Source organism: Nyctereutes procyonoides, unplaced genomic scaffold (genome assembly GCF_905146905.1).
Source record: "Nyctereutes procyonoides isolate TBG_1078 unplaced genomic scaffold, NYPRO_anot_genome, whole genome shotgun sequence".
NCBI lineage: Eukaryota > Metazoa > Chordata > Mammalia > Carnivora > Canidae > Nyctereutes > Nyctereutes procyonoides.
Genome location: NW_026575130.1, coordinates 4,243,744 through 4,266,064, shown reverse-complemented (window position 1 = coordinate 4,266,064; position 22,321 = coordinate 4,243,744). Strand labels below are relative to the sequence as shown.

Sequence of the window (22,321 nt, the reverse complement as noted above, 5' to 3'; positions counted from 1 at the left end):
AGCAACAGCAGAAGTAAACCAAACACCTCTCCTGCCTTCTTCCTGTCCATGTACAGTATTCGTGCTCAGCATGGAAAGACATTAGAGTTAGTAGAAATATCTATATAGGATGTGATCTTATTGCATATTTGGTTGTTGTCTAGCTTCATAGACGTTTTTTAGACATTCGAGAGAAACTGACTCAGGTGCACTCTGATGATATTATTGACGTGGAAGGATCTAATTAAGTGATTTACTCTGGAAATGATATGAACTTGACTGGTTTTAACCAATTTCTGCATTTATTATTCTTCTCTTTATACGTTTATAATCCAGGAACACCAAATATACCAGTATTGATATCAGAAACAAAGATTTTCTTTGAATTATAAAGGGATTCTTTAGTTTTGCCAAAGAATTTTTGGAATTTTACTTAATTGAACTATTAATGTGTTTCTAATTGGTTTTGGAACCAGTTACATACAACTTTTAATTGCTGATTGTCACACATTCCATTGGGAATTCAACTCTGAAATCAAGAGAAAACTGAGCTATAATTTATAGAAATTTAATGTAAATGTGTTTTTTAAATCATATTATTTATTTCCAGGGTCTCCATATCCTCAGCATAGAGGGAAGAAATAGGACAAAGCTAGTATCCATGTGCTGCTGATAGTGAAGCCAGAACTGGACTCTGAACTTCTGGATGGGAAACCATACCTATCTATTTTGTAGTCCTGACACCTAGCTCCTGGCACATAGAAATTGACGAATAAAAGTTTAACTGTTATTGAGTTATTGAAGAAACAAATATGCCTGCAGATTAACTACGGGCAGTGCATGCAGTCCTTGGTAATATCAGTATGCTTCAAAAGGGAATAGGGCTATAAGAATTATTTTGGAAAAATACCAAGTAAATATTACTTTTTCCCCTTTGAAGTATTGATGTGGACCATAGGTCCATTGCTCAAAATTAGGTTCTTTGGGCCTGAGGTTTATTCGTTATCTTACTTTCTTAGAAATAGCAATTTAGATGAGTTTAAAGCCACAAAACTAGGCTTTCAGTGACCATAGTTACTTCCTATTTTCTCAGCCTCTTCTGCGAAAAAAATTCTAGGACTTCATATGAATCTCTTAGCCTTGTTTTTAACATCCATCTGTGACTCTTGAGAAAGTAACCAAATAAAGATCCTTTGGGATATTTCAGTTACTTGAGCTGCAAAAACAATATTAGTGACTTTTTTTTTTAAGATTTTATTAATTTATCTGAGACAGAGAGAGAGAGAGAGAGAGAGAGCACTTGCGCGCAGAGGAAGAGGGAGAAGCAAACTCCCTGCTGAGCAGAGAGCCAGATGTGGGGCTCCATGCTAGGCCTCCGAGATCATGACCGAGATGAAGGCAGAAGCTTACCTGACTGAGCCATCCAGATGCCCCTCTTAGTGACTTTTAAACAACCACTTTTTAATGCCCATAGAATCTGTTGGTGAAGGATTGAGGCAGTGAATGACTTGTCTGTGCTTCACGTCTGCAGTCTCATCCGGAAGACTTGAGAAGTAGAAACTGGAATCATCATCAGGCTCATTCAGTCAGATGTTGGGCTGTTGATACTGACTGTCAGCTGAGACCTCAGTTGGGGCTGTTAGAACTCTTTTTTGTGGCTTCTCCATGTGGCCTGGATTTGCTCATAGCTCATGGCATGGTGATCGGGCATCAAGGGTGCACGTTCCAAGAGAGAGAGAGAGAAGCAGGTGGAATCTGTATCCTTTCTGATGATCTAGCTTTTAATGTCACATAGCATTAACTTCTACTATATTGAGGAGAGCAATCACGAGCCTGCCCATATTCTAGAGGTGGATATAAACAGCCTGACTTCATGGGGAGTAGCAAGGTTCTGAAAGCACATGCGGGACAGCAGCCATTGCTTTATTGCTTGGGAAAATCCAATCTACCACACAATGTAACTTCCATGCCTTGTACTAAAATAAAATGTTCACAAATGATTAATAATTTATAGCTCCCTAGAGTGCTTTTACCAAATAGACTATTTACCAGTTCCCTGTTACCTATTTTTTAAAAATCTGCAGTTATAAATGTGTTAAACAGATGCTGAAATTGATGGAGGGAAGTTTAAAAGTAAAAAAAAATAGTGGCTTTATTTTTGGGTAGCCCGGGTGGCTCAGCGATTTAGCACCACCTTTGGCCAATCCTGGGATCTAGTCCCATGTCGGGCTCCCTGCATGGAGCCTGCTTCTCCCTCTGCCTCTCTCTCTGTGTCTCACATGAATAAATAAATAAAATCTTAAAAAAAAAATAGTGGCTTTATTTTTATTTCTCAGTGTGGTGAGAAATACGGGTTTGTTGATATTTTGGAGGGAAAGTAGTTAGGATGTATAATAAAATGAGATTGTAAAAGGAGTAAAAGGACTTGACTTCATTCTTCTCTTATGTAAGTAAATAATGAATACTCAGCTTCTAGGTAATTTCTTTCAGTTTCTTTTTGCTATATGCTATTTAACTTTTCTCTTGCCTTTAATCCAAGGCGTCTTAGTTCAGACTTATAACAATGGCATACTTTATAGCTCTCAGCTATATTATGTGATTGAACAGGGAGTTATAGTTTATATGGGAATTAATCAAGTTCTAAGAAATATCAAAATTGATATGATCTCCCTTCCTCAAACTCCTTTTTTGTTTGTTTTGTTTTTTATTCTCTCCTTTTGGGTAAGGTGCTGATTTTGCTAGTCAGGAAGTTCTTTTCTTTCTGCCTGAGCAGGGCTGAATGCCATTTCTGCTCAGTGTGAAGGTGGGCTGGAGAGTCCTAGCATGGGACTGCCATGATCAGATTAAGTTGGAGTGAGCATAGTGGTCATTTTGAGGTTGTGATTTGATTTGGGATCCTCCCCAAAGTAACTAGATTGATTCTAGGATGAGTTTGATGTTCTATGGGGTTGCTTGGACAAGAAGTGCAAGGATGTACCATCAACTCTTACATTCCAACTTATTAAACTAGAGGATCAATTTTTAAAAAGCGCTGTGAACAGAAGTGTTCCTAATTTATACTGCTAGGTATTCTAGACCCAGAGTCTCTTTTTCTCACCCTTCCTTGAGAATTGCACTAATTTCTTCATCATACTCTTTTTGAGAGAAAGATAAAGTAAGGAGACCACCAGTCCTATTGTCCATAACACTCATGTGTTTCCCCTTGATGTAGTTGAGGTACAAAGCTATGTCTGTAGCACATTTTTTTCCCTCCCAAATTTCATATTTCCCACTGCTTTCTAGATAGTTCCACTTGGAACAGAAGTGGACACAGAAATCTCAAATTCATTATGTTCAGCTATAAGCTCTTCTTACTCCCTCAAACCTGCTTTCTTAGATGTTTCTTCCCTTGGTAAATTCTGCAATGATTCCAAGCCAGAAACTTGAAAATCTAAACCCCAACTTCTCCCAAGCCCTCACTAAGTCTTTGGTTCTAATAAACCCTCAGTGCATTCATTTCATATTCTTCTCGCCAGCCCAGCCCTGGTTTAGACCCTCATCTGGTCCTCCCTTATATCCTCCTCATCTCCTCTAAACATCTCTCCTTGTATGAATTTTACTTTATTACAGCCATTTCACTCATCTGCCTTCATCCTAGACATGGACTTTGCCTTGTTCATTGTGTCTCTGTAGTGTAATAGTGTGATTATCACAAAGTTTGGGTGTTTTCCTGGAAGGAAGGAAGGAAGACAGACAGCTAGACTGGCTGGCACATCTACCTTTATTTTCTCTAGGCAAGCCCACATAATCTAGTAGCTAAATCTGAATTTAAAAATGAGACATTTCTCTAAAATGCTCAATGTTCTCTTTGTTGGCTCAAATTTCAGAGAAAAGACAATCTTGTTTATCTAATTAACTGAAAGAAAAAAATAAAGTAATGTTGTGTTTATCTTTTTAAGGATGTAGATTACTATTAGGTCTCTTGATTTCTTAAAATACATAGTGAACACCAAGAAGAAAGTCTTGTGTATAAATTCACACACAAGTGAGGTGATAAACGTCCTGGGAAAGGAAAGCACCTCTCACAGAGGAGATCAACAGAGAATTAGTATACTTTGTCAGGGCTTTGGTAAATCACTGTCATGTAAGGAGGAAATCTCAGGCACCACAGGGCAGACTGTATCTGGAGGAATGAAGGGCAGATAAGGTATCCAAATGTGATGGGAGGTGAGGGTAGAAAGTTAGGTTATGGCCATGCTGTTAAGAATGTAAACTTCCTGAAGACAGGAATTTTTGTTCATTTATTCTTTGATATGTCTCACGTGCCTTAAAAAAAAAAAGTCAAGTATGATAAATAGCAGGTGGTCAGTAGTATTTGCTGAATTAATAAATGGACTTTTTGAAACCCACCAAATTTATTGGGACACTCTTTGATAGTTGTGGCCTTTTTATTCCCTGGCAAAACTTAAAACATTTAGCTGACAGCAGATTGTGAAGGAAAGCATTTTCTGGGATCTCACATCTGTATGCTACACACTAAGATGTGCAAAGAAAACATATGCCTCCTCTTTCTGCATCTTCATCCGTCCCCTCCATTCTCACTCTTTACTGCAAATAAGCATACTCAGATCTCTCTCACTCTCCCCAAATCTCTGGATTTTAGCTTCCTTTTGTAACAAAAAAAGATTTTTTTGTTGGACTGATTTTTTTTTTTTTTCTGGTAAGATTTCCATTTCCACTGTCTATTTACCATTGCTCCTTGGTACCTTGCCATGATTGTAACCTTGGGACATCCTGACTGTGCAATTTCTGGAAGGTCTTAAGAACTTTGAAACTTAACTGTCTCCAAAGTCAAATCAAGGTTTCATATTTGCCTACTTTTCATTGTAACTGTAATGGCAAAAATTAAAAGCCTTATGAGAAAGAGAGAAGATACTACAGAATCCTAGTGGAAATGAATACACCCTTCTAAGGTACTTAATTTCATTCTCCTGAATGTTCGATGTGTTAATAAAAGATCATCTGGGGTTTTTAAAAAGTGAACCATCACATTGACTTTCATCACTGTATTGCTTCTTTATGTTAGTTGTGGCTTAAGCCTTTTGGATAATCTTGGAAATCCCTTGAATATTCTGAAAAACTGACAACTGGATTTGATACCACATGTAAAACAGCTTTTTGTACTACTTCTCATTTGTTTGAACAAACTTTATTCGGAAGAATCTCAAACATGGTGAACATCATATAATTGATAATATAATTATTCGGAAGAATCTCAAACATGGTGAACATCATATAATTGATATATCTTGGTGCAGAATGACTTTTTCCCTTCTCAACATGGCTATCATTTCAGTCTCTATTCAGTCTATTGCTTATCAGACATCCTGTGCAGGGAAGAATAACAGGGTAATTTTTGCTTAACATTGCACTTCTACATATTTGATCTCATTTAATCTTCACAATGTCTTTCTGAATATTATCAGCACTTTCAGAGATGAGAAATCTGGGCTTGAGAGAGAATAGGAGACTTGAGTGAGATCACACAGCAAATTGTGGAACTGAGGATTGAACCAAATCCTTTGCCAATCAGATCAGTGCTCATAATGGTTGGTGCATTTCATCTTGAATGGGAACTTTCATATTTATTTTTTCAATGGTACTTTTTGTTGCTGTTTAATAAGTCCTGGTTAACTATCTTAGCTGTAGCCAAAGGTCAAGTTTGATGTCCCACGATGTTTTATAAACATTTTATATCAAAATGTTCATTATTATCTTACCTACTGGGTTTTGCAGAATGAATATTTTGATTCTCTGCAGCCCACCTGACCAAAGTGGAACATTCTTTATGTCAGGCACTTTAAAAATTGGAAAAGAGGCCTATTGATGTTGGTGTTGGAAACAAGAAAAAAGGTCCCTCTTCTCCCATCGTCATCTCTGTGTAGGATTCTCTCACAGTCCAGGCATTCTTCGTCTCAGAATGGACGAGGCTGACAAAGGATGCAGTGTTACTGCTTTCTCAACTGTGCTGGCCCCTGCTCAAGGCTCCTATTTTGTGGGGAGAGAAGAGAGTAGGTTTGGGACACAGGCTGCCATCAGGACAGATGTGATACTAACTAACCACGGCAGCCCGATCTGTCCCCAGGTCTCAGAGAGCAGTGAAAGATCTCCCCAGGGGTCTCTCCAGAGTCTGGTGCCCTCAGAATGAAGCCTAGAGAAGACAGAGGTGGGCCTACACTAGCCAGTTCTTCAGTGTTTTTGTTTGTTTGTTTGTTTTTTCATTGGTTCTGAGTTATCTTTTAAAAATCTGCCTTTGCATTTCTGGAGTTAGGATATGTTTCACATGGGCCACAACTAATAGGAAGTTTCTGTTTGTTTTGGAATAGGGGGCTAAGTATATAAAAAAGGAGTCACCCAGTGATTGTCTTCTCTAAATGTCTTGATATCTTGCTTTCTACTCCTTCTTTTAATATTTATTCACATCCATCATGTCAAAATCCATCATGTCAAAATCTTATGTAAAATCAATAAAAAATGTTACACTTTGGGAGCACTTGCACCCCCCCCCCCCCAATCTAAATCTGTGTATCTCTTGGCTCCCGTTCTGGCCCAAGTCTAGTCTCACAGAGCCTGGCTGGTTCACCCTGACTTGTCCTAAACAGCTCCCCATGGAAGGAACAGGGGAGAGTGCCCTTATTCTCCCCATGACCAAGTCGAGGCATGTGGTGAAAAGAAATCTGGCAGTCTTGGAAAACAAATCCTTGTGTATACAGGTCATGATTATAAAAAATAAAAGAGAGCAAATACATTAACCCCATGATAAATATGTTATCCATATTTCCTTATTTTGCTTTCTCCTGTTAAAGACTAAGACACCTTAACCCTGCAAAAAGATAAAGTGATTATTTTTATTGTGAGGTTCTCTTTTCAAAAGCTTATATATATATATATATATATATATATATATATATATGCTGATTTCCCGCTTAATATTTGATTTATTATTGTGATGATTTTGCTTTCCTTTGCATTTGAAAAATGACACAGTTCTTCCCCAGACAGGGAGCAGGAAATACCATAGAGATAGGCTCTGGCTTTGGATCTGTCATGATGGTCCGAAGCATGGGGAACATTCTGCAGCAACCACACATCCATGCTCCGTGCTTGATGTGCCATCTAGTGGAGCAGTGTGCAGCCCATGTGCTGGCCAGTTGAGTATAAAGGACTGAATGCGATTTTTTAATTGTTATGGTATGTGAAGCAAAGTGTTTATTCTGTCCATATATGTGCAAATACCTGAAACATACTTAAGAAATGGTACTGCTAGTAAATGGCAGGTGAAGAATCCTTAAAACAGATGCTAAATACAGGAATAATTAATAAAAATCCCCGGAATGAAAATTAATGAGGGAAATCTAACATGGCAAATATTAAAATGTGTTATATATAACAGAAAATAAAAATCTTTGGCCCTGGCACAGGAATAACTGGGTATATGGATCAATGGAACAGAATAGAATTCAGAAATCCACTGAGATGGCAGCATTTTACATAAATGAGGACAAAAGGAAATATTCAATAGTGTTGACGGAACTGGCTATCCTTTGGATTAAAAATAAAGATGGATCTCAGTCTCATTCTTTCCTCCAAAAAAGAGATTCTGGATAATGAAGCCTTAGAAATTCAAGAAATGAAACTCTAAAATTACTAGAAGAAACTATGGACATTTACAAGATAATCTTAATGTGGGAAAAGTTTGCTAAGTCAATAGGCCCAGAGGCCATTTGGGAAAAAACAGTTTATCCTTACAGCAAAACAAGAAAATTGACGGAAAACTATAAATTATTATAGAAATAATACTTACAGGTAAATGCTGCATTTGATTCTTTTTTAAATTAAGTTAAAATGGATTAAACTATATATTGACATCATCTAACAGAGGACTGTGTGAGACCACAGAGAATAAGAGATGAAAAGAATTTGAATCTGTTTCTCTGGCTAGCATGTGAAACTAACTAAGCGTCTTTCCATGTGAATGCCATTTGCTTTCCATCTGTGAAATGGGTATTTCCTGATGTTGTGGAAGTTTTTTTCTCATTTTGTTTTGGATGTCAAGCTTTTATTCTGTATATTGAAACTATTTCTGCATCTAGTTATTATTCTTATTATTGTTATTTTGCTTTTTTATTTTTTTATTTTTTTATTTTTTTTAAATTTATGATAGTCACAGAGAGAGAGAGAGAGAGACAGAGAGAGAGAGAGGCAGAGACACAGGCAGAGGGAGAAGCAGGCTCCATGCACCGGGAGCCCGACGTGGGATTTGATCCCGGGTCTCCAGGATCGCGCCCTGGGCCAAAGGCAGGCGCCAAACCGCTGCGCCACCCAGGGATCCCTATTTTGCTTTTTTAAAGTGTCTTTTACACTCTAGAAGTTTTATTGTTTTATAGCCAGATCTCTCAGTGTTTTCTTTCTGACTTCTGGGATTTGTGACTGCATCAGGAAGGCTTTCCACACCCAGAAACAAAAGTATCTTTTGGGGAGTTTTTTCAAGTACTTCATCTATTTTAATTCATTTTGACTTTTTAATTCCTCATGTAATTCATATTAGTGGAGGGATCTAACCACATTTTTTCTAAGTCAGTGGTGGATGCTTTTCCCCGCTGACGGAAATGTTCAGTTCCTGTGTACATGGCAGTCTGGCTCTGCCTGCTGCCTTCATGATCTCTCTTCTCCTAAAACTGAACATTTCATAGAGATGGCTCGAGGTTCTAGAGTGCATTCTGATACGTGGAAGGAAAACTTTCTTTGCCTGTTCTTTTTCAATATCTTCTTGGCCTTCCTTGTACATTTTCTTTTCCAGATGAATTTCATACTGATCTAGTTACTATAGTCCTCTTAGATGTAGGCTGGCAATGCATTGAACTTAATTTTATAAAAAAAAAAAATGCATCATTAGAACACTGATGTTTCCTTCCTAGCAGATGTTACATCTTTTCACTTACTCATTTTTTCTATTTTGTTCTTCAGTAAAGTTTTCTTCATATACATCTTATATATTTTGTTAGGCTTACTCTATTCCTAGATATGTCTGATTTTTGTTGATATTATAAATGAGGTGGGTTTTCTTTTTTAACTCTAAATTTTTACCTGGTTTCTGTCAGGGAGGCAAGGACAGTCCAAACACCTTCGTCTTTAAAGTGTTAAATTTCCAGAATTTTTTTTTTTAACATCAAACACATTTGTTTGAAGGTTATTATTATTATTTAAGAATTGTTAAATCAATTTGCACTTTATAAATTCCAGAAAACACTGTGTATGTATCTAGAGACAAAATGCCATCTGAGGCCTCTCAGTCCTTTAGAGAGCCAGGAATACTTTTCATCAAGTTCCAGTTCCAAAGTCTTCACCATGAGTTCAGCGAATTTGGGCTCCCTTTAGCCTCCAGTGCCTGCAGCTTTTCCTGCTGCCTGAGTATCACCCCTTTCAGCCAAATCAAAACCCATCCCCTTCTGTGTTCCCATAAAACATCAGTCACCCCAAATGTTTTGCGAATTTAGGCTGAAGATGAAAGGTCATAGGGGTGGGGGTTATGTCCAGGAGCCCAGTGTCAGGCTCACTGTTTCATCCCTGACTTTTCATGTCCCTGCTTCCTCCAGCTCAGGAAAATAGCAGTTTGGAAATGACCTTGAGGCCAATTGGAGTATTATCTTCTAAAAATATTGAGTGCTTTTCTTGAAGGGAACTATAATGAGCAAAATTTTCTCTACCCCCTCTTATATCAATAAAGGCTATATACTTAAATATATTGTAAATGGTTGAGGAGTATGGTTGGAAAAAAATCTAGAAAAATAGGTTAATGGACTTTATTTTATTTTCTATTATACAGGACAAAGAACAAACAACTGAAGTATTTATTGCATAGAATCATTTGAAACTCAAAGACCTTTTAAGTCCTTGGGAAACAAAATTTAAATAGCATTCTTACTGTAAGGCTTAGTATATCTGAATGTAAGCTTTTTTAAAATGGCATTGACCCTGAAATTTTAATCTTTAGAGAACTGGATAGTAGGTGATAAGTTACTTGAAGATGAACCATAGAGATAAAACGTAGTATTTGAATCATTCTACTGTGTAGCATTCCTATTTGTATTAAGTACATCCGGCTTAGGACTGTATCTAAAATGGAGATTTTTAAATCAGTTTGCTCTTGTTTCTTACTTTGAATCCACAGATAACACTGTTATATTTTCAGTACATGTGATATTCTTGGTAAATGTAGCAGAATATAAATTGAAAGCTTTATTAATAATTATAGCCTGTTTTACCTGCTCATGAGCTAGGATGGTATACCTCCTTCTCCTTCCATCACCGTCTCAGTCATCGAGTTACCCTAGTCGCTAACTCATCTTGGGCATAAGAAGTGGTCCCCCCCTTCCCTGCTTAAAATGAGTATAATAGAGGGTTAATACAGATCTCATTAAGCAATAAAAGAAAAGGGAAGAAAGCAAAGAAAAGAAAGACATAGGGCTCCTAATGTTCCATATAAATACTTGGTATTAAGCTAGGCGGTGATGCCATTGTGATGATACTTCTTACTGTGCAGTTACCCTTGCTGCTGCCCCAGCAGTAAATCAGGGTATGCCAGAAATGCAAAGAGCATGGAGGACACCGTAGTAACTCATTCATCCTGAATGAGAGATATGCAGGGTCTGTGAGACGTAACTGTGACAGCTCACTCTGCACATCATGAATACAGAGTGGGTCTGTCCCCTGTTTTCATGCCTATATTATGGCAAAGGTGTTGTCAATGGACAGCACATTTGTTTTCCTTCCAGTGGAATTACGTGTTCCTCAAAGTGCTGTGGCTTTATTAGCTTTCATATGGGAAACTGAAGCTCAGCGTCTTTGACAAAGACTTACTAAAAGAGATAACTTACCATACAAATTTGTGCCTATAAAATAAAACAAAGCAAGGAGAGTATCCCTTAAAACTTACTGCTTTCATTTTCAGTATAAATTAACCAGACCAGTAAAAATTTCTGAATGTGTCTTCCTCCAAGATGAGTACTGCAGTGCTAAAATTGTCCCTACTTAACATCACATCTGCTATGGCCCGGCATCTGTTGACTGTCTAAGGACAGGTTTGAGAATTTAACATTTTCCTACACCTTGAGAGAGAGCAACCACTCAGAGATCTCTAGAACCCCTGGATGCCTCACTATAGAGCATGTATGATTTGTGTTCTCTGTGAGTTGGAAAAATATTTAGAGAAATAGTAAAACTCATTAGACCTATGGACCTTTGGAACTATTAGCTAACTCCTTCTCATATAACAGAGTATGACATATACTCTTACCATATAACAGAATATGACTCTTCAGGATGAAAATCGCCAAGCTTAGACCAAGATGAAGTCAGCCCACTCCTGAAAAAAACCCAGACAAACAAACAAACAAACCAAACAGACAAACAAAACCTCCTGGGTGGGAGTGGGGGTGGGTAGTTCATGTCCAATCCACATATTTCGCTTGCATCCTCATATAAATTTATACCCATGTTTTAAACATCATTAACTGAGATCTTGGGCCATTAGCTACTGATTTTTTGTTGTTGTTGTTCTTTGTTGGTCTTACCAAAATAGCTATCTGCCCTCCTCATTTTAGTTCGTGTTATCAGATGAAATATTTTAAACGAAAACAGTTATTTAAAGAAAAATTTTATATCCTCTACTACCTAATTGTTTAAGAAAATTGCCTAAAGTTTTTAAAAAACTGGGTTCTTGATGAAACTGATTATGAACTGGTCTTCTATAGAATTAACTGCTGCATTTTGATTTATAGGATCTCCAAAGGTGGGTAAATGGTGCTAATGAACACGGCTTTGTCTTGGTGTCTTTTGGAGCTGGTGTCAAGTATTTGTCCGAAGACATTGCTAACAAACTGGCTGGAGCTTTGGGGAGATTGCCCCAAAAAGTTATTTGGAGGTAAGGTAATGATGTCCATTACTTCTTTAATTTTCAGTATCCCCTTGCTTGGCCTGCCGGTCCCAGTAAAGCACAACACACTGGTTCCCTGGCAAGATTTGCAGGATCCCCCTGACTTTTCATTTTGATTTTTTAGTGTTTCGTAATATAGGGACTAATTTATAAGATTCTGAGATGGACAAATAAAGAAATTATCAACCCTATAGCATACAAAGAAACTGTGTTGCAAAATGATTTATCCTTGTCTTGGATGCATTTTTATGTTATCCTCAGTTTTATAATCTATTACATTTCTGTTGGTTATTGTCATTTTAAAAATTGTTGTAGTTACATGCATTTCTGTATACCTCCTATATCCCTTCAAATCAGTGTTGGAATGAGTTAAGAGTGATAGATGAATGAATAAACAGGTAAAATATTTCATGGAACCTTTTGTCCTTTATAATGCTTTTTATTTTTTGTATCCAAGAGACCAGGCCTTAAAAAAACATAATAACTTGCTAGTTAATGCTAGTTAAATAGATCAATAGATTACCTGCCCTGGAAGCACTGCCCACAAGTGTCTGTCTCTGGACTTCCCAACTCACTATGTAAAAATCAGACCTAAACACCATCTACCATGTATTTATTTAGTACTGACACTGCCATTGGACACCAGGGATACAGCAGTGAACAACATTGGCCCCAGAATCTCAAGCCGTTCTTTACAAATAGGGTCTGAGTCGCATGGGTCTTTCCTTTATAACAACTGTGTAAGGATTAGCTCTCACTTTTCCTGGCTGAGCTACGAAATGGATACATATTTTATCCCAACTGTTTAGCACTTTTTCCTTTGGATGCCAGTTCTATTGCATTTCCTCTATTAGGCTTAACCCAGAAAGCACCCTTCTCTACTTAGGACCGTTTATGTCTGCTCAGCTCAGACTCTTGCCATTCCCTCAGGTATTAAGCATATTCATGGTTTATCTTTCAAAGATCAAGGCAAGAAACAACTTAATGATACCCCTCACCCCACAGAACAGTCTCTGGCGCCAAGCGAGCAAAGAATGCTCTCTGCTTTCTTTGAATTCTCACTCCTTCACTCCAGGTGTCAAAGACTAGAGCTATCCATTGCCCAGTGATTGCCCTCTCTGCTTCTCTCGTGTTTCTCTTTCTGGGTTCTTCTGGAGAGTGACTTCTAGCACAGGTTTATTTGGATGCTTTCCACCCCACCCCCCATATCTGTAAGTGGGTGAGAAGAACTGAAGAAAAATAAATTTCAATAGAAGCCAAGTGTTTTTTCTCTCTCAATCAGTGAAAATGTGAAAGAGAAATTTAAAATTTTGTTGTTATTACAGCATGATTTCCTTCTTATAAATTGAATCATTTAACCACAGAATCCATATCAGGAGTAAAGTTTGGTTTTTGAAAGATTCATTGTCTGACGTACATTTTAGGTTTTCCGGAACCAAACCAAAGAATCTAGGAAACAACACTAAGCTCATAGAATGGTTACCACAAAATGACCTGCTTGGTAAGTCAGTGACATGTGGGTACTTACCTGGGCTTTTAGATCTTCATTGTGTAAATGTGACTTTTGTACTTGAGCATCTTGTATAATATGCAGGTAGTTTATCATAGAGTCACTATGTCATCCAGTGTCTCATCTTACTTAGATTTCAAACCAACAAGTCAAATCTTTATTTATTAGAAAATAATTCGTCAAGTATAATCATTTGGGTCTATAAATTAAAGTTCTTAGGCAAGTCACTAATTTTAATTTTCTGGAAAATATACTTAATAAGCTATATAAACTAGCAGTGAATAAAGTTATATCTGATTAGATTAATCAGCTAAAGGTAATAAAACAGTGAAAATGTAGATTTGAGTTTTATTACAGTTATATCTCAGAACTCAGAGAAATTAAAGGTTACTCATTTGTTTGAAACCAAAGAGAAGCAGAAGGCCAAGGAAACAATTTATCTTATCTTTATTTGGTTCATCTGTTTAGATTTCCCCTCAAATCACCAGATATTTATGGAACTATTTTTTTAAGATTTTATTTATTTATTCATGAGAAACAGAGAGAGAGAGAGAGAGAGAGAGAGAGACAGAGACTCGCAGAGGGAGAAGCAGGCTCCATGCAGGGAGCCTGATGTGGGACTCGATCCCTGGACTCCAGAATCATGCCCTGGGCTGAAGGCAGGCGCCCAACCGCTGAGCTAACCAGGGATCCCCTTTATGAAACACTTTTAAATAAACACTTGATTTATTTATTGGGATTCTGATCCTTAGCTAAAAACTAAAGTAGCAATTATGTGCATTTCTTTGAAGATATTTGAAATAAATAATTTAACTGTTCAATAAGCAGAGATAGTAAAACTAATTTCATTAAATTTCTAGAAAAACGTGATGCCATAGTATCCTTTAAGATATTAAGGAAATTGTAAAAATGTTATTGATTTTTGGCAATATTGACCATCATTTGTTCAATAATACTAAAATCTAACAAATTATGTAGGCGCCTTTAAGCAGTATTCTTTTAAAATAGGTTTTTGAAAAGTATCTTTTGGAAGCTACAATGACCAATCCTAAAAACCAGCAAATTGAATTTTGTAACTGAAAAACAGTGAGGTATGTAGCTGACTTTAAATAGTATTCTTAAAAATAGGATTTTGAAAGTATTTTTTAGAAGCTACAAAATGACCCATCCTAAAAACCAGCAAGTTGAATTTTGCAACTAAAAAACAGTGAGGAATTTTCTTTAGATACACAATTCCTTTTGCTCATATTAGTGTTCTATAAGTGACAAAATCGAAGAAGAAACAGGGCAATTTGCCTTTCTTAATACTTGTATTTTTTTCTTATGTCTTTACTATTATGACTTCAGATTCCATAGAAGGTAGAAAGAAGCAGAAAATTTAAATAAGATAATCTTGGCCATCAGCCCTTTCAGCCCCACAATGATACCACAATTTGGGAAAATCTGAACTGTACTCATGGGTTGTACAGCGAGATGTAGCTTCTCAGTGGTCCACACCCAATGGCCTTTCTCAAATTCCTACCTTTTCTGGGCTCCTCAGAATCTCAGTTCTCTGCCTTTGCCGAGATTAGTGTCCTTTTTATCACCAGGCATGACTTTGTGGGTCCTCTGTTGGCTTTTAACAATGATCAGAAGATTCCTCCAGGATGAGAAGTAGGAACCAGACCACTGTCTTTCCCCTCCCTTCCTTGCATTCTTCCCCCTGTGCTCCACCCACCAACACTGCCTTATTTTTCACTGCAAGGTTTTGTTTAGGGAAAAGGTTTTGTTGCTAAAAAGAAAATTTGAAATGCACTAGGAGGGCAGATCCATTAAGTGGGCTGAGTTGAGAAGTTATTTGTAGGCAAAGGTGACACTGAGCGACTGACCCTATGAGACATGGAGTGGGAGGGTCCCAGTGCCCAATTGAGACCAAGGTTCAATACCCGGAGTCCGTTTTAGTTGTTGAATATTTAATTTATTTATTCATGAGAGACCCAGAGAGGTAGAGACCTAGGCAGAGGGAGAAGGTGCGGGGCTCAGATCCCAGGATGCCAGGATCACGCCCTGAGCCAAAAGCAAGCGCTCAACCACTGAGCCACCCAGGTACCCCCCAAAGTCCATTTTGTACCTGGTGTGTGTATATTTAAAAGATTTGTTGCTGCAAGCTGTAGTTCCTTTCTGGCCATAGCACACACTTCCTAAATGCACTGTTTTCTTTGTCCTACATTTCTTTTACAAGGCTTTTAGTGCCTTTTATGAAATATAGGCTGCTCACGAGGAGATCTGGGTTTTGAAATACCTCATTAATTTTGATAAATTATCTTCTTTTATCCCCACGACAACTAGATGTTAATGATGTTCCATCGCTTACAACTAATTTTTATAAGTGTCAGTCCCTACTTGTTTATATACCTAAACAGTAAAATTGGACCCTAAAATTATGAAGCACAGAAGCTAACATGACTTGAATGTTGTAAATACTTTGTGCTGTACAGTATTCCTCCTTGGATAAGCAAATAAACTCTTCATGGACTTAAGGAATCAGCCCCACATCATAACATATTTTTTTACAAAGTGTGTTTTATTTATTAATATAGATAAATGCTTGGGTATCATGAAGTGGATGTCTATTTTTAGTAGAATGTGGTTGCACCCTGGTATTTTGGCCTTTCTTACTTTTGGTTCCTATTTATTAATGACCACTTAAATAGATGTGACTAGTCAGTTGGTATTCGCATATTTTTTTATTATTATCTTTATTATAAGGAAAATACACAGCAAAACAGAGCTGGAAGGTGATGTGGGTGGAAGATCTGGAAAAACTTAATCACCAAACAACTGCTCAATAACCAAATAAGCTGCTCAAACATGACTTCATGCTGTGAGGGAGAGTGATTTGGTCCTTATCTTTCCCATCTTTCCAGATTCAAGGAAATCTGCTCTTAGCAAGGCTGGGCCCAGGGAGCCCAGTTTTCTAATCTATTCCCTTCTTGGGAATTTGGGAAAGGTTATATAGTTCTCAGCCTTTCAAGATACAGAAGACAATACGGAGAAGGAAAGGACGCTACAGTCCTTTGGTCCAGTGTTATCCCCAGCCCCATCCCTCAGTATTTGTTGATGCCAAAGAGATGAACCCCATGGAATTGGGGTAACTTAGCCAGCAGTATGCTGAGCAATGAGGCTGTGTTGATGAGAAAGTGAGCAGCATCATACTTGGTGTGGAACCTGGCCAGGAGGTAGAGTACGATAGGAGAGATGCTGAGGAAATTTGCAGGAAGAGGTATTTTGGAGCCCATAGTCCATCTGTTCCCAGTGTGTCAGCAGCCGAGTTTTTTCTTGGTCAGGTGTCTCAAAGGGTGTCCCTTTCACTGCATGTAAGAAGACATACGTAGCCAAGGTATGGATGATGTTGGTCAGGGTCCAGAAAATAGGAATGCTGAAGAAGGGGATGCTGAGTAAAACCACATGCAGCAGTCCTACCAAGGCGATGTAGGCCAGCCAGATGCCCGGGCTATTCATCACTCCAGTATTGAGATCTATTTCTCTGTGTGCAACCCCCACATTCATCCTGCTGGCTTCAGAAGCCCATCCGACTCGAGGCGTGGCATTCACTCCCACACATTGGTATTTGTGTGTGAGGCAAAGTTGTAATACCCTCCTTGAAGCCAGAAATTTTAGCCATTTAAAAATGGCTTTTAATTAATATATACAAATCAGTTCATTATTTATATGACAAGCATTTTAATTGATGTAGAGCAGGAACCGGTGAAATTACGCCTTTAAAAATCCTATATCTAAAATGTATGTTTTCTTTTTTTAATCCTTTTTTAGGGCATTCAAATATTAAAGCCTTCCTGAGCCATGGTGGTTTGAATAGTATTTTTGAAACTATGTATCATGGTGTACCTGTAGTGGGAATCCCACTCTTTGGAGACCACTATGATACTATGACTCGGGTCCAGGCAAAAGGCATGGGGATATTGCTAGAATGGAAGACAGTTACTGAAGGAGAGCTATATGAAGCATTGGTGAAAGTTATCAATAATCCCAGGTAGGTTTTCAATTAATATGAAAGCAGATGAAGTATATATACCACAGCATATTGTCAATAACCGATTATTACCAAAAAGTTGTCAATAAACCAGTTATAGAAGTATCCTTTAGATTCCTATGTCTAATGCCTTCTGCATGTCTTCCATAATTTGAAAAATAAGAATAGCAGTCATATAGCCAGCCTTGTATGACCTTGAATGATATGCTACCAGGACTTGCCAAAGTGAGGGAGAAATTACTGTGGGAACAATCATTGGGTCCCTAAAATGTGTCAGTGAAGGTATTGTCTCATTTAATACTCATAATATCTGTATATCACTGTTTTCATTATTAACATTATAAAGATGAGGCACTTGAAACTCAGCTTATAATTTGCCCATAGGTGCCCAGCTACTAGAGTAGAAATTTGAACCAAGACTGTCTGATTCCAAAGCTGATACTCTTTGTATTGACTGGTGCTGGGTTAACCTAGGACAAACAGAGGTTTATTTACTCAGAATTACTAATCAGAATCTTTGATTTTTTTTTTAAGTTTTTGATTTCTCTAGTTAATCCAGTCTCAAAGGGTTTAGAGAGTGGCTTGTATAGTTTTAAACAATGCAGCAGTTTTCTCCATTTTTACATGACATTTAGTTAATCTTGCATTTCAAATGACAGTAGTATTTTTAGGACTATAAGCTTTTTCTTTTTATACCTGGGAGATACGGCTTAACAGTGGATTGAGAAACATTGCCATAGTCTTAATAAACAACCGACAATAAGAAAATCCTTTCATATAAAATGATGCAGCTTTCATATAAAAGGGTATATCCAAGTGCACTGAGGTTCATTTTACTGCCTCATGTGGGCTCAGAGGCAGCCTTCATGTTCTGGCCTCTTAAAAAGCTCCAGTGTCTTGGTCACAACTCCGGCACTGGAAGTAATATGTTCTATGACCCGAAGTGTCTTAGTATGGAGATCCCTCTGTCTGTGTTCTATAAGTCAAATATTTTTCCAAACATGATGTCTTTATGAAAAATGATATATATCTTACAGGTTTTTTTAGAAAGGTTTGTAAAATACAGCCCTAAAGTATATGGCAGAGCTACTGCGATTGGATTTGTTCTACAGAAAAAAGCGAAAGGCTGGATTATCCACATATAATCCTTCTGTCAGTGTTCTTTGAGATGTAAACAGGGTCTAATCAGAAGCTACCCTATAGTCATAGGTCACATTGCAATTAAACCCCAGTTGTGTAATTTCCAAGTATACATAAGTAATCTGATTTCAGGTTAACCATTAAGAGGTCATTTTCTGTGTGTGTGTGTGTGTGTGTGTGTATACACATGTGTGTGTGCATGTGTGTGTGTTATACACTGCATATGTGTATATATACACACATACATGCATATATATGTACTGCATATAATGTCATCAATGAATGGCTTCACAGTGGTGTTTCTCAGCTCCTTTTCCTCTGTTTTGTAATAGCCCCACACCTTCACTTAATGTTATTTTAAATCAGAGCATAGTTAAAGCTCATTGCTTAAAAAGGTGTTGGAACAAAATTCTGCATTTTTCTTCATCTCTTTCTTTTAGAATCCAATGAATGTATGTACTACTTTTCCTGGTTGAGATTCATTGATTAATAGTATTTAAAAGCATAGGGACAGAAGGAGTATGTGTGAGTAAGAGGTATATTATAGCAAAAAGAAATCAAAACTGGGGTTTAGAGTCAGAAAAAACTTGAATCTGAATTTCAACTTTGTAATCATAATCAGGTTATGATTAAGACTAAGTAAAGTCTTTCTGATTTCCAATTTCCTCACTTGTTTATGATTTATTTTATTGTCTTAATGTAAGATACTATGTTTAAAGCACTTAGCACAGTGCTTGGCACATACTAGTACTTAATAAAGAATAGTTGCTTTTATTATTTTCCTCATTTTTAGCTTGAGAAGTTACAATACTGAACCTTGTATCTACATGATCATTCTGTGTTCTGCCTCCATTCCATAGCTACCGGCAGAGGGCCCAGAAGCTTTCAGAAATCCACAAGGATCAACCTGGTCACCCTGTCAATCGGACTGTCTATTGGATCGATTACATTCTTCGTCACAATGGAGCCCATCACCTACGTGCCGCTGTCCATCAAATCTCTTTCTGTCAGTATTTTTTACTGGATATTGCCTTTGTGCTTTTGCTTGGTGCTGCCTTGTTCTACTTCTTCCTGTCCTGGGTGACAAAATTTATCTACAGAAAAATCAAAAGCCTGTGGTCTAGAAATAAGCATAGCACAGTTAATGGACATTACCATAATGGAATTCTCAATGGCAAGTACAAAAGAAATGGCCATATTAAACATGAAAAGAAAGTGAAATGAGCCAACAGTCCACAAGATAGTAACAAATCTGTTCAGTCATTGAATTTTTATCGCTATAATTTAGCCTAACAACTACTAAAAGTAAAATGTTGGTAAACAATTCTAACACTCTGTTATCTGATCTTACTAACAGAATTTTATGGAATTAAGACGGCTGTAAAAAGCACAAACCTAAAATGCAAAAATGTATTTTATTCGAATACTGATAGAGAGTTTTGGCACTGAACCTTTTAGAAGCCTTAATTATTTAAATCAATTAAGTGACCACATCAGACCTTAGTTTTGAATCTTGATATGTGTGTATCCCAGATGAGGAATGCTTTCTTTTCTCTTAAAAAGATTTGTTTGTTGGTGTGTATGTGTATATGTGTGTGTTATTCCCTGATTAAGAGAATATTTAGCTGGCTGCTTGGCGTATTTGTTGAAGGTCCAGCATCCAAGGATGAAGTAGAAAGACAGGCTCCACGTGTTTCTTTTCTAGAATTTAACATACATGAACTCAGAACACTTTACCATGAAAGAACGCTTTTCCCTTAAACTGAATGCAGTGGGAGAAAATGAAAAGATAAATGGCACCTTTTTTCTACCTTTTTTGTTTTTTTTTTGTTTGTGTTAGTTTTGTTTTGCTTTTTGTTTTTGTTTTCCTTTTCTTATAGACTGTGGAAACTTCTGGGGGAAAAATACATGCAGTTAAGTAAATGTATAAATCAGTTGTCATATTTTACTTTTGTTTTCCCCCATCAATAATTTGCCTCTAGAATAATTTTATAGTTTTTTTTCTCTTTTGTTTTAATGAATAACATTATGTTAAATGCATATAAAGCTCTGACTTTTGTTCAAAGTACTGAAGATTATTGCTTACGTGGCATCTTTAAACAGAGCCGTTATTTGAATGTTCTTGTAACTGATGGCTTTTTTATAATGTAATTTTTGAATGTTCAGGTGTTATATTTCCAAAGTTTTAACTTAAAAAAAAAATCTTCATCCTTTTTGTTGTCTGGGCCACACAATCCATATTATATAGGTGCCAACATTTAATTAAATGGAACATTACAGTTCTCCATATTGGTACCTTCTCTGAGAGGTTTGAGATCTTGTTAACAGATCAGACTTCACGTTGTTTTACAGAAGTGACAGAGAAATTGTATCAGTTGCTTGTGAAAATGAGTTTCTAGTTCTCTCTTCACTTCTTCATACCCCCCCACCTCAGTAGCATTTTCCAGTCATTGTGGCTGACACAGAACAATGACCATATTTGCTTGAGAATAGGGATGCAGATCCCAGACATCATAAAATCAGGACGTCCTGGCTAGTTGGCAACTATGAGTTTATTCCGTGTCATTCTGTTTACTTAGCATTTGCACTACACATGTTGAGTGTATGCTTTATTTATTCGTAGTTGGAGATCCCATGTCTGACAACTGAGAGTAGAAATATACATTCACCTAATGACATTCACTAACATGGGAAGAGTTGTGAAAATTCTAGAATGCTGTAAATCCTTGTCATACACTATGACATACAACTTCATTATACTCCCACCAGGAGCCACTCTCCTCTACTTAGAAATAATGTCACAAATAGTTTTCTAATGTACGATGCAGACAAACGTACTGCTTTCTGAATACTTGAAGAAATGGTATTATACATATAAGCCTATTAGTTATACCTTTTTACAATCTTATCATTATGTTGCCGTTAAAAGGGAAAAAAGACTGAGGCAATGAATGGTGGGATGGTAACAGGCTTAGAGTGTATGAATGAGTTGATTTTACTTTTTTGGAATTGGATGAATTGACAGTAGGCACTCACTGGATGATTAAGCATAAATTAATCTCCACTGTGATAAAAACTTAAACAATAAACGTGATTTAAAACTAGAGAAATGTTGTTGGAATAAAATTTTTATTCAGATTTTATTTCACAATATTATGTATATCCATTATAAGCATGTTTCTAAGACATGTCTCCCAACTTTTATATTGTGTATATGAGTGTAAAAACAAATGTTACATGGGAACGTTTTTTATTATTATTAAACAGAGAGATTTACCTTAAAAGTACGTCAACATGGATCTTAAAATTACCCAGAATTAAGAATGTTAAGTGTAGGTATTTACTGATCATTGTTGTTGTTTTTTTTTTTTTTTTTTTCCTAGTAAGCTTATTGTTAGCCAGTTTTGGTAAATAGAGTGATTTTAAATTTTCCACATTTGGGCTAGATTCTCTAATAAAGTAAAGTTTTCAAGAAGGTATTTACTCTTTTGTTTTTTAAAAAGAGCCTCTGCATGTATTTTCATAGCTGGTCATCATCATATCAAATGCAAAGGAGAATTAAGATATCGATCCATTTTTCCTTTAGAGCCATGACTTCTAATGTCCCTCCACATAGACATAAGGGCAGAATTTGGATGTCCAGGATTGGAGAGAGCTAATGTTTGGGTGAAAGCAATGGTTTACG

General features: G+C 37.0%; 1 protein-coding gene and 1 pseudogene across 1 annotated transcript in view; one reads left to right on the top strand and one right to left on the bottom strand.

Annotated features, from left to right (window-relative positions):
• UGT8 (UDP glycosyltransferase 8) overlaps positions 1 to 22,072 on the top strand; it is an 84,786-nt gene extending 62,714 nt beyond the window's left edge. Inside the window, exons 3-6 of the mRNA XM_055342339.1 lie at positions 11,799 to 11,941; positions 13,378 to 13,454; positions 17,277 to 17,496; positions 19,497 to 22,072. Of these exons, the coding sequence (XP_055198314.1) occupies positions 11,799 to 11,941; positions 13,378 to 13,454; positions 17,277 to 17,496; positions 19,497 to 19,860 (804 nt within the window). The 3' untranslated portion in view covers positions 19,861 to 22,072. The remainder of the gene's footprint in view (positions 1 to 11,798; positions 11,942 to 13,377; positions 13,455 to 17,276; positions 17,497 to 19,496) is intronic.
• LOC129521118 (ORM1-like protein 2) lies at positions 16,550 to 17,012 on the bottom strand (annotated as a pseudogene).
• Positions 22,073 to 22,321: the final 249 nt, after the last annotated feature.